Genomic DNA, 13,711 nt, shown 5'->3' with positions numbered 1-13,711 from the left:
GTATAATAATATCTGCCTTTAGTTTTTGGAGGTGGGTATGGAAAGGTCTTCACAAGAGCTCTTGGATTTTCTGTCTTCTTTTTTTGTTTTCTTTTTATGTTTTAATTTAGATAATGTCTGTTGGCCGATCTTCAAACATTCATGGCTTCCTTCCTTAACTTATGTTTCATGTATTGATGAGCTTGTGGAAGTAATCCTTTGTGTTTGATGTGTTTTTAAAATTTCTAGGAATTTTATATTTTACTTTCTTATGAGTGCACGTCTTTTGCTGTGTTTTTAGGCACTGTATTTTTAACCTGTAGGCTTTTAATTGGTCCGTTGTATATCTTCTGTTTTCCTCATTATACTTTTGTGATCTTTTAAATTATGGAACATATTTGTAATATATGTTTTCAAGAATTTTCTGCTAATTCTATTAACTGTCTTTTTGTTTCTCTAGAGTGGTTTTCCTCCTCTTTATGGGTCACAGTTTCCTACTGTTGTACATGTCTCGTAATTTTTTTTATTGGATGGTCGACATTATAAACTTGCCATTACTGAATGCTGGATTTTGCTTTCTTTCTCTACAGAGAGTATTGGACTTTGTTCTGGCAGTAAGTAAAGTTCCTTGCAGATCAGTTTGATCCTTTTGAGTATTATGTTTTTTAATTTAGTTAATTTTTTTGTAATTGAAGTTTTTGTTTTGAGAAAATTGTAGATTCGCATGCAGTTGTTATAAATAATTTAAAATTGTTTTGAGGGTGGGTTATGAGGAGCCATTTTTCTAGAGCCACTTCATTTCCACGCTAATGACTCTTCTGGGTTTTCTATTAAATACCCTGTGTTTTATCATTTCCTGGCCATTTTTAACTGATCTTGTAGAGTTTTACCCTGGGCACATAGGACTCGTATTCAACAACAGACTTGAGAACCCTGTGTAGATTTCTAGAATTCTTTTTCTTTGCGTCTGCTTCCTCTTTGGTGTCTTGCCCTGTAAAGTCTTTCCCCTTTATCCTTACTGGACTTGGTGAGATTGGGGCGCTGTTTGGTTTCTCCTTTCTTTGGCTTGTGAAGCTTTCGGTGAAGGCAAAAAGCTGGGTCTGGGATAGGGTTCACTTCATTTGCTCCCCTTGCCTCAGAGATCTCAGTACTGTGCTGCCTAGTGTCCAGTCCTCCTCCCCTTCTTGTTTTCTAAGTGTACATAGCAAGAGGGTAAGTCCACTTACAGTTAAGTTTCACCTCAAGTGCGGAGTGAGGGCATTGTGTTTCACATTGTCCTTTGGCCCATCCAAGGCTTTGTTTTGTTTTGTTTGCTTTGGTTTACTTTGTCACATTTCTTTGATTCTAAATTAAACTTCTTTTTCTTTTTTACACTTTGACATATCTGAAAATTGGACTATGTTTTATAGATTATAGAACTAAAAAAAAATTCCTGTTTGCTACGTGGCAGTTGGATGTAGCTTCATGTGGTCATTTCATATAGACGTGTAAACATAAAAAAATGCCTGCCTCAAAACTTGACTAGGTTTCAGCAGATTGGAAGAAATTCTCTGAGACAATTGTGAATTATTGTTTTATTCCCTATGAACTAAAAATTTGTATGTGGGAGTGAAGGGTGGAGGAGGTTCTGGGATGTGGTGAATTAGACATGTTTAGCAACATTCCTGAAGCTGGAGTCAGATGTAGGTTAGCTGGCTAAATGTAAACCTGACTTAAGATCCCAGTACTGGTAGGATTCTCTTAATAAATGTCACCTCACCAAAGTCAAGGAGAATACTGTGTGGAAAATCTGGATATCAGTAACTTAGTCAAAAGTGATTCAGAAAAGTTAGACTCTGAAGAATGAGAATTTTGTAGGAAAATTCTAATTATATGTATGTGTGTATTTTTTTTTCACAATAGTGGTATCTGATAAAACTGAAGTCTAAAAGAGTGTTTTAGAGAAACGTAAATAAAATTACTATTCATTAGCAGAGTTGTTTCTTTTTTACTGGTATAATGTTACATCTTGTTGTTGATGACGTTCTTAGATCCTATTGAATAAGAGATTTTATTACTTTCGCCATTTCATTTTTTATTCTCCTGACTTGGTGATTTATGTATGTCTTTGAATACATGTATCCTTGTGAAATATATTTTTTGCATGTTTTACATTTATATAAATTGCATTATGCCACAGATCTCCTTTTCATTTCTATTTTCACTTGACAAAGCATCTAGCCATGCCTCCATGTATCTTTGGTTCATTCCTTCTGACTGTTGCATGAAATTTTATAGTGTATATTCAAGCACATTTTGCTTCTTTATTGTAGTTATTATGAGCATTAGGGCTTCTTCTAATTCCCTGCCGTCATAAGTGTGTGGCTTGTTTCAAGTGTCCTCATGCATGACTCTACACAGACATGCACTCACACATAAGCATATGCACAGCCACATATGTTTATGTAAAGTACCTACGTCCATACGTGTATATGCATTTAAATACACATATTACATACGTATAATCAAGTCTTTGCTATTTACATGTAATAGCATGCTATTTACAAGTCTTTAGCTATTTACATGTAATCTCAGGAGTGGGGTTGCTTGGTCCTAAATATATGAATACTCAGTCTAGGTTGCTTGCTAGAATATCTCTGCATGAAGATTCTTGTTTTTCATGTCTTACCTAACATACTTGGTATTCCAGTGTTCTAATACCTAATGGTGATGAATTGTTATTTTGTTGTGTTTTTTAGTATATGTATATATATGTATATACATATACATACATACACACTTATTTATTTATTTATTTATTTATTTATTTATTTATTTATTTATAACAGGGGAGGAGATGAGAGAGAATCCTAAGCAGGCTCTACACTGTTAGTGTAGAGCCTGATGTGGGGCTTGAAATCACAAACCATGAGATCATGACCTGAGCTGAAATCAAGAGTCAGACTCTGCTTAGTCAACTGAGCCACCCAGATGCCCCCTTAAAAATTTTTTTTTTAATGTTTATTTTTAAGAGAGGGAGAGACAGAGTGTGAGCAGGGGAGGGACAGAGAGAGAGGGAGACACAGAATCTGAAACAGGCTCCAAGCTCCAACCTGTCAGCACAGAGCCTGATGCAGGGCTTGAATCCACGAACCACAGGTATGACCTGAGCCAAAGTCGGATGCTTAACTGACTGAGCCACCCCGATACATGCCCCCCTTGTCTTTTTCTTCTTCTTCTTCTTCTTCTTCTTCTTCTTCTTTTTTTTTTTTTTTGCATTTCTTGATTACTACTGAGTTGGAACATTTTTTCATATACTTGAAAGGCAGTGTGTGAATTCTGTGAATTAGGAATTCACATTTTTCCCCATTTTTTTCTTTTAAGATTTTATTTGTTTATTATTTATTTATCTATTTGAGAGAGAGAGAGCTTGCGAGTCGGGGAGAGGGGCACAGGGAGAGAGAATTTTAAGCAGGCTCCACGTTCAGCATGGAGCCTGATGTGGGGCTCTATCTCACGACCCTGGGATCATGACCTGAGCCTAAATCAAGAGTCAGACCCTCAGCAGGCTGAGTCACCCAGGTGCCCCTAAAGATTTAATTTTTTAATTGAAAAAAAATTTTTTTAAGGTTTATTTAGTTTTGAGAGATACAGGCAGAGTGGGAGCAGGGGAGGGGCAGAGAGAGAGGGAGACACAGAATCCGAACCAGGCTCTAGCCTCTGTGTGAGCTGTCTGTCAGCACAGAGCCCCATGTGGGGCTTGAACCCGCAGACCACAAGATCATGACCTGAGCTGAAACCAAGAGTTGGACACTTAACTGACTAAGCCACCCAAGTGCCCCTAAAGATTTTATTTTTAGGTACTCTCCACACTCAGCATGGGGTCAAACTCACAACCCCAAGATGAAGAGTGACAAGCTCCACCGACTTAGCCAGCCAGACACCCTTCCTATTGGATTTTCTGTCTTGATTTATAAGAGTTACTTGTGTTATGTGGTGTGGGAGGCGTGAACAGTCCCAGCAGATCTTTAAGCCATGTTATTTTTCCCTCTTTTTGTGATGCCACTGTGTCAGGAGTCCATAAAGAGTTTGGGGGATCTATAAACATTTTTGGGGCATCTGTGTAACGTTTTTTAGGTTGTATAAAATTTTAGGTATCTGTAATGTCTGGCCTGGCTGCCAGTTCACATCCGTGCTATGCCCGTATTGTGTTTAGGGCTTTGAGCTCGTACTCCTTGATTGCTATAGATTGGCAGAGAGGAGGGTTTCTGAATGGATTGTTTACAGTTTTGCCCAAAACCCACCCTGAATATGTTCTTGCCCCTCAAAATTGGAAAGAGGTAGTGGTGTTTTGTTATTGTTAGAGTCTTTTCTGTGTTCTGTTTCCTGTGATACTGCATCCCTTTCTTGGGAAGACGAATGGTTGGTCAGTCCTCATCTTCCTTTGTTTTACCTGTTTCTAGTAGGAATTCCTTGAAGTTTTTAGTTTGGGTGGACCACTCTTGTCAAGTTTCTATCACTGATACAGATTGTTCCATCATCTCTTTTCATATATTCTGCTATTTATTGAATGTTGCATACCGGGAATTGTACTGAGTACTTCATAGATATTTTGTTAATCAGTACAGTGATTGTGTGATGTAACTGTCATTCCAGTTATACAAATGAGAAAACAAGATTAGGTTTAACACTTGACTCAAAGTTAGAAAGTTGTAGGTCCGAATTTGGCTCAGGTCATGATCTCACAGTTTGTGAGTTCTATCCCCACATTGGGTTCTCTGCTGTCAGTGCAGAGCCACTTCAGATCCTCTGTTCCCCACTTTGTCTGTACTTCTCCTGCTTACTCTCTTTGACTCAAAAATAAACATTAAAAAAAAAAGTTAGCTCTGGTAAAAAGAATGGAAACTTTCTTAATTCACACGTTACTCAGAAGCCATTCCTTAAATACTTCTGTTTAAACTCATCTGATGGTAATTTTTAGGTACTGCATACAACTTTTGGTATTGGAGGAACACACGATAGGACATGCATTGTAGTCCTGCTCTCTCTCTCCCTTTTTTAAATAAACTAATGAATGCTAGAGCTCTCTGTGAAATAAACATACTGTAATTTCTTCCAGTTTACAGCTTAAAATCCATGATTCATTTTTCTCATAGCTAATATCTAATCCGTAGCAAACCAAAGATCTGCCTTCAGATTATATCAGAATTTGATCACTTCTCATCAACTTCACTGCTACTACCGTCATTTAATCCAGTGTCATTTCTCAGCTAAATTATTATAAGAGCTTTTAGTTTTACAATTGCTTTCTTTTAGTCTTCTTTCAATGTATAAGGTAGAGTGATCTGGTTTATCACTTTGTCACATTGGGCCATTCTGTTCTAAATTGTCCAGTAAATTCTTGTTTTATTCACTGTAAAATCCAAAGTCCTTAACATGTTTCAAGAGAGGTGTTTTTTTTTTTTTTTTTAATGTGTATTTACTTCTGAGAGAGAGACATACACAGGCAGAGTGCGAGCTGGGGAAGGGCAGAGAGAGAGGGAGACACAGAATCTGAAGTGGGCTCCAGGCTCTTAGCTGTCAGCACAGAGCCTGATATGGGGCTCAAACCCATGAACTGCGAGATCATGACCTGAGCCAAAGTCGGATGCTTAACTGACTAAGCCACCCAGGTGCCTCCCCTTTTAATTTAATTTAATTTAATTTAATTTAATTTAATTTAATTTAATTTAATTTAATTTATTGTTTTTTTAATATGGCCCCTTATTATTTCTCCGGCCTGATCTTTAGTATTTTCCCACTTGGTTATTCTACTCTACACTGACCACCTTGCTAGTCTGAACATATCAGGTATACTCCTGCCTCAGGGCATTTGTACTTGCTCTTACTTTTTGGTTGCTGTTTTTCCAGATTTCTGTGTAGATTGTTTCCCTCTTACTTTGAAATAGTTACTCAAATGTCAGCTTCTCATTGAGGCTTCTCTTACTATTCTGTCTAACCCAATCTAACATTTCCTATCCTCCTCCCCTGCTTAATTTTTTCCTTATCTTTGTCTCTATCTAACCTTATCATATAAGGTCTACCTTATTTATCTTGTTTATTGTCTGTCTTCCCCACTAGATTATAGAACCATGAAGGGATTTTTGTTTATTCACTTCTTTGCCCTTGGTATCCAGAACAGTGTCTGGTATGTAGTCAGTACCTAATATGTAATTTGTTGAATGTATGAATGTTTAAAAATTTTGGAATTTCTGAGAAAGTATTGATAGGTATTTACAGTTGATTCTTCTACGTGCTGGGGCCAACTTTAAAATGTTCATTGGTGGCACTGATGGAAGTCTGGACTGAGGTCAGTGTCTTAAGACATTCTGCATCTTGCTTCTAAGCCTGAGTTAATGCAGCATAACAGATATGATGGTATTATTACTTATATTTATAAACATACTTACTTTGGGAACAGAAAGGTCTTTTTCCCCAAATCTTTTTTTGTTGTTGTTGTTGTTTATTTATTTTGAGAGGGAGCACATGCACGAGTGGGGAGGGGCAGAGAGAGAGAGAGGGAGAGGGAAAGAAATCCCAAGCAGGCTTCATGCTGTCAGTTCAGTGCCTGATGACGCATGGCTCAATCTCATGAATCCTGAGATCATGATTTGAGCTGAAATCATGAGTTAGATGCTTAATCGACTGAGCTACCCAGGTGCTCCATTTTTCCCCAAATTTTAAACATGATTTATTAGAAGAGCTGTTTAAAAAGTTGGTATGCGGGGTTGGACTCTTGTTTTCGGCTCAAGTTACCATCTCATGGTTCTTGGGATGGAGACCTGTGTCAGGCTCTATGCTGACAGCACACAGAGCCTGCCTGGGATTTTCTGTCTAACTCTCTCTCTGCCCCTTCCGCCACTTGTGTGCACTTGCTCACTCTCTTTCTCAAGATAAGTAAATAACATTAAAAAAAAATTCTGCTCTATGAAACCCACTGTTAAGAAATGGAAGTATTAGCCACAGATTGGGAAAATATATTTGTAAAAGACATATCTCATAAAGAACTTTTATTTAAAATATACAAAGAACTCTTAAAAATAATAAGATTTAAAAAATGGACCAAAGACCTCAACAGACACCTCACCAAAAAAGACACATAGTATGGAAACCAATTTGACAATGAATTCCATATTAAAAAAAAATACATAGATGGCAAACAAGCATATGAAAAGATGCTCTACATCATATGTCATCAGGGAAATGCAAATCAAAACCACAAGGTGTCACTATATACCTATTAGAATGGCTAAAACTTAGAGGACTGACAACACCAAATGCGAGGAGGTTATAGAGCAACAGGAACTCTTATTCTTTGCTGGTAGGAATGAAAAAATGGTGTAGCCACTTTGGAAGACAGTTGGGTGATTTCTTATAAAACTAAACATATTCTTGCCGTATAATTTAACTAGGCACCCATTGATATTTACCCAAAGGAGTTAAAAGCTTAGGTAGACACAAAAACCTGCACTTGAATGCTTATAACAGCTATATTTATAGATGCCAAATCTTGGATGCAACCAAGATGTCCTTCAGTAGATGAATGGATAAGTAAACTGTGGTACGTCCAGACAGTGGAATATTATTCAGCGTTAAAAAGAAATGAGCTATCAAACCTTGAAAAGACGTGGAGAAATCCGAAAGCCATATTACAAAGCAGAAGAAGCCAATCTGAAAACGCTACAATACTGTATGATCCCAAATATGATCTTCTGGAACAGACAAAACTGTGGAGGCAAGATAAAGATCAGTGATTGTGGATGAGGAGAGAGAGATGAATAGGCAGAGCAAAGAGGATTTTTAGGAGAGTGAGAAATAATCTGTATTATAATGATGAATATATGTCATTATACTTGTGTTCAAACCCATAGAATGTACAACATGAAGAGTGAACCGTAAGGTAAACTGCGGACTTTGTTGATTTTGATGTGTTAGTTTAAATTCATCCCCGGGGCTGGTGGCGGGGGGTGGGGGGAGTGTACCATTCTGGTGAGTGATGTTGATAATGGCAAAGGCTGTGCATGTGTTTGGGTCAGAGAAAATATGGCAAATCTCTGTACCTACCTGTTAATTTTGTTACAAACCTAAAACTGCTAAAAAAAAAAAATAAAGTCTTTAAAAAAAGGAGAGGGCATAAATGTACCTTCCACTCTGGGTTTTGAGCCTTAAGACATCTGCCTCAGCAGCCAGTGACCAACTGTACTTGTGAAGTAAAATCTGTCCTTTCCACATCTGCTCTTCAAAACCCTTCATCCACAACTGGGATCAGCCTACACAGTGCATCCACACGCTTTTGGGAGGAACCCCCAACCCTGTTTTCTTAACTCCATCAAACAGGAGCAAGATGGACTTGGTTTCAAAAGAGAAATGACCAAATCCCCGCATTTAGGAGAGCTCTTTTTTCTCATTCCAGCAGAGAGAGGCTGACAAAACCAGTGCCGTTTAAGCCAACACACTGTATGTGGTGAAACTCTGAGCATGTGCAATGTTCTGATTTTATAACTTTTTTTTTTATATGGTTTCACATTCTAAGATAGTAGTTATGCCCAGGAAATTTTTCTTGAAGAAGTGGGTGAATTTTCATTTTATAATTTAAATGTCATGTATTGTCAGTAGCGATCTGATTTGTATGCCAGTAACAGAAAACTTGATAAATACTGCCTTAAACAAGTGAGAATTTACTTTTCTTATGTAATGTGAAGTCCAGAGATAGGCAATCCATAGATGATGAGATTGCTCAAGGATGTCATCAAGGAACAGTATCCTATTTTTCTAGCTTACCATTTTTTGTCTTCTTGGTCAGAAGATGGCTGTTGTATCTCTAGAGACGTTATCAGAGGTTTCGGAAGGAAAAAGAGGCAAGGATAAAGGGACATCTCATTTTACAAGACTTCGTCTTTTTCTGGTAGATAGTGGCCTCTCAGATTGATAACTACCTTTTGTTAGCCAGAACTCTGTGGTTATGTTGCTATGACTTGGTATTTAACTTGCAGTATCCGGAATTAATATAGAATAGTGGAGTGGTTAAGAGCATGGAGCTAAGTTTGAAAATTGTTACTTCCTAACTGTATGACGTCAACATCTTTGTGCCTCGATTTCCTCATTAAATAGGTCTAGTAATATGTACCTACCAACACTTTTGTTGAAAAAATTATGAGTTAATATTATTTTAATGGATACCATTTGTACTTTGTAAGTATTAGCTATAATTACCATCTTCCTCATCTAGAAGAGTTATTGATAATGGAATTGTAAGTTTGCCACTCAGGAAACTAGTGGTTTTTTTTTTTTTTTTTGAAATAGGAAGTAAAACAGCATTTGAGTTAGGTGCTTTTGAGTATAGGGATTTTTGTGAATGGTAGTAGAACTCCTAAGGACTCTTGTGACTTAAAAAGTATTGGGGCCATTTTAATTTACTCATTTAATTGAACTTAGATCTTGGTGACTTAGACCTATCTTGAACAAATTGTCATTTTACCACCAATCCCTTAAAGTACCTTCAACTCAACAGAAATTCTGTTTCATTGATAGAATGTTTGAAGTCTTAGCTATATATTGAAATACGATTTTGTTGGTATTGTTACTAGCCTTGTCAATTTGTAATCACTCTGCTGGAAAAAATGTGTCAATTATTTTCCTATTTTCTTTTTAGCCCTATCTGCTTTGATATGATTGAGGAAGCATACATGACGAAATGTGGCCACAGCTTTTGGTAAGATGATTTCATTTAGCAAAATTGTCTTGATTTTTAACTTGTGTGTAAATGTAGCCAGCAAGAAGTTATGTTTTTAAAATAATTTTGGTTATTTTGTAATTTCTTTGATTGATATATTTTTACAGGTTCAACAGCTCAAGTCAGTAAGCATATGGTTGGTGCATAATTTTTGTGAAATTTACTATTCGTAAATTTCACTATTTGTAATTGTGAAATTACTATTTCACAATTTTACTATTTACAAATTTACTATTTGTAATTGTGAAATTTACTATTGCCCTTATAGATGGATTTTAAGACTTTAGGGTTGATTGCTACAGAGCTTTGATTACCGTTTTAGAAAATTGGGGTTGTTGGATAATTAGGTTGAAGCATGAAGCACCTTTAACTCATTTTGGGGATAGGTGTGAGGCCCAGGAAAGGAGGTTAGAAAGTCATTAGAAAAGGATCTAGGGGATTAAAAAGATCTGTGTTTTCTATTTTAACATTTTACTCAGTGTTATCTTTAGTTGCTTTGTCTTGTATATATGTCACATTCATCTGTATATTGAAAAAAGTTTTAGTGGGGGTAAAATACACATAACATAAATTTTACCATATCAACTATTGTTGAGTACTGTTAAGTTTGTTCACATTGTTGTACAATTAATCTCCAGAACTTTGTTATTTTGCAAAGCTGAAACTATACCCTTACTTGAAGGGTTTCTCCCCTTCCCCTACCTAGCCTCTGTCAGTCACCATTTTACTTTGTTTCTGTGAATTTGACTATTCTAGATACTTCATGTAAGTGGCATCAAATAGTATTTGTATTTTTGTGACTTGCTTATTTCACCTAGCATCATGTCCTCAAGTTTCATCCTTGTAGTATATGTCAGTTTCCTCCCTTTTTTAAGGCCGAATAGTATTCCATTGTGTGTATAGATTATATTTTATTTGTTTATTCATCTGTTTGTTAATGAACACTTGATTGCCTTCACCCTCTAATTCTTGTTAAGAGTGGTGCTTTGAACATTGGTATATAAATATCTCCTCGAGATCCTGGTTTCAGTTCTTTTGGTTATATACCCAGAAGCAGAATTACTGTATCATTGGGTAGTTCTGTGTTTAATTTTTTCAGGAACCTCCATACTGTTCTCCATAGCTGCTATACCATTTTATATTTCCCCTAGCAGTACACAAGAGTTCCAATTTTTCAACGTTCTAGCCAACACTTGTCATTTCTGTTTTTTTTTTCTTTAACAGTAGCTATCCTAATGGGTATGTAATCTGTGTATGTTTAATTCCTTTTACTTATTTTTTCGTGTAAAAAATTTTTTTTAATGTTTGTTTATTTTTGGGGGGGGAGGGGCAGAGAGAGAGAGGGAGACACAGAATCTGAAGCAGGCTACAGGTTTTGAGCTGTCAGCACAGAGCCCGATGTGGGGCTTGAACTCAAGATCCATGAGATCATGACCTGAGCTAAAGGTCTAACTGAATGAGCCACCCAGGCGCCCCTTTTATGTGCTTTTTTGATTGGAGATGGTGTATTCTGTTTCTAGTCAATCATCTCCATAAATTTACGCTGTTGATATAATATTTTTGGCTTAGTATTTCTGTTGTGTTGTAATAGTCCCTATATTCTAATTCATGTTGAAGTTAGACTCCTGATTTTATTCTGAAATAGAGTACAGTATCTGGTAGATTGATATTCATTAGTCAGGGTGTCATTTTGTAAGTTCTTTAGGTTGATTGGGAGCATGATGCATCACTGATAGGTGAATCCAGTCTGCCAGTCATTTAAAAAGAAGTTTAGAATAAAAATAGCTTTCTTGGCTTGGACGGTTTTTTATTAAAATACAAGTTACTAAAATAGGCCATATGTACTCTTGGTTAAAAAACAACTTTTATTGTCCAGAAAGATGTACATGAAATGTAAATGTCACCATTTTTCAAGCCTTATTTGTATACCTTCTCATAAGTTATCACCAGGAAGGAGTGATGGTGTATTCTTTCAGAATTTTTTTTTGCCGGTTTTTAAATAAAGGCCATCTTTCCTTAAATAGTTTTGATTTCCTGGTATATCATTGCATTGACATTATTACCGTTCATGAATCACTTTCTGCGCTATATTGCTACTGAAATTCTGGTCACATGTGTCTTGCTTTTAGGTTGATACATGTATGGTCTTAGTCTTTTAAGGCTGATTGTTTAACAGTAGTGTTTTCTTTGGTTCATTAATTGATCCAGCACTGTAGCATTCCATATGAAACCATGTATGTCCCTTCGGGACTTTGGGGTTTCATTTCTGGAAAATTGGATGATTCAGATTAGGCTTTCTCAACCTTTGGTAGTATTGACATATTGGACTGGATAATTCCTTGTTGTGGCTGATTACCCTGGGTATTGTTGATTGTTTAGCATTATCCTGGCCTCTACCCAGTAGCAGTCCCTTTTCCCACAAGTGTGACAACCAAAAATGTCTCCAGACATTGTCAGATATCATGTAAGGGACAAAATTGCCCTCAGGTGAGAACTACTGATACAGAGCTAAAACACCAGGGTCTTGAAGTTGGTAAACCAGGATTCCGGTTCTGGCTCTAAAACTTACCTTTGTCTGGTGACTCAACCTGTCTCTTCTGCTGCTGCTCTCCTTCTTCCCCCTTCTCTTCCTACTGCTTCACATCCTTTTCTTTCATAGTGTTGAAGGTGTGACGTTTGATCCAAATTATAAAGTGAGGACTTAGGGGTGCCTGGGTGGCTCAGTTGGTTAAGGGTCAGACTTTGGTTCAGGTCATGATCTCAGCGGTGAGTTCGAGTCCCGTGTTGGGCTCTGTGCTGACAGCTCAGGGCCTTGATCCTGCCTCAGATTCTGTCTCCTCTCTCTCTACCCCACCCTGCTTGCACACTGTCTCTCTCTATCTCTCTCAAAAATAAATTAACATTGGGGTATCTGGGTGGCTCAGTTGGTTAAGCACCCGACTTTTGCTCAGGTCATAAAAAAAATAAAATGAGGATTTAATTTTTCCTAACTGCCCTCCTCTTTTATATTTCCTGTGATATATCTTTATGTGTGTGTGTGTGTGTTTAAATTTCTTTTTCTTTTTTTTTTTTTTACCATTTTACTTCATTTATTTTTTAAAATTTACATCCAAATTAGCATATAGTGCAACAGTGATTTCAGCTGTAGATTCCTTAATGCTCCTTACCATTTAGCCCATCCCCCCTCCCACAACCCTTCCAGTAACCCTCTGGTCTCCATATTTAAGGGTCTCTTATGTTTTTGTCCCCCTCCCTGTTTTTATATTATTTTTGCTTCCCTTATGTTCATCTGTTTTGTATCTTAAGTCCTCATATGAGTGAAGTCATATGATATTTGTCTTTCTCTAATTTCACTTAGCATAATACCCTCTAGTTCCATCCACGTAGTTGCAAATGGCAAGATTTCATTCTTTTTGATTGCTATGTAATACTCTATTGTATATATATACCATATCTTCTTTATCCATTTATCCACTGATGGACATTTGGGCTCTTTCCATACTTTGGCTATTGTTGATAGTGCTGCTGTAAACATTGGGGTGCATGTGTCCCTTTGAAACAGCGTACCTGTATCCCTTGGATAAATACCTAGTAGTGCAATTCCTGGGTTGTAGGGTAGTTCTGTTTTTAATTTTTTGAGGAACCTCCATACTGTTTTCCAGAGTGGCTGCACCAGCTTGCATTCCCACCAACAATGCAAAAGAAATCCTCTTTCTCCACATCCTCACCAACATCTGTTGTTGCCTGAGTTGTTAATGTTAGTCATCCTGACGGGTGTGAGGTGGTATCTCATTGTGGTTTTGATTTGTATTTCGCTGATGATGAGTGAAGTTGAGCATTTTTTCATGTGTCATTTGGCCATCTGGATGTCTTCTCTGGAGAAGTATCTATTCATGTCTTTTGCCCATTTCTTCACTGGATTATCTGTTTTTTGGGTGTTGAGTTTGATAAGTTCTCTAGACATTTTGGATACTAACCCTT

General features: G+C 37.0%; 1 protein-coding gene across 4 annotated transcripts in view; it reads left to right on the top strand.

The window, feature by feature from the left end:
* The window catches only part of COP1 (COP1 E3 ubiquitin ligase), a 259,690-nt gene that overhangs the window by 21,705 nt on the left and 224,274 nt on the right, over positions 1-13,711 (top strand). For all 4 annotated transcript variants that reach the window (XM_043568157.1, XM_043568158.1, XM_043568156.1 and 1 more), the window contains exon 2: positions 9,650-9,709. In XM_043568157.1, coding sequence (XP_043424092.1) covers positions 9,650-9,709 — 60 coding nt within the window. The remainder of the gene's footprint in view (positions 1-9,649; positions 9,710-13,711) is intronic.

This window comes from Prionailurus bengalensis, chromosome E4 (genome assembly GCF_016509475.1).
Source record: "Prionailurus bengalensis isolate Pbe53 chromosome E4, Fcat_Pben_1.1_paternal_pri, whole genome shotgun sequence".
In the NCBI taxonomy this organism is placed as follows: Eukaryota; Metazoa; Chordata; class Mammalia; order Carnivora; family Felidae; genus Prionailurus; species Prionailurus bengalensis.
The sequence above is the reverse complement of the archived record's forward strand: the minus strand, read 5'-3'. Positions and strand labels throughout refer to the sequence as shown.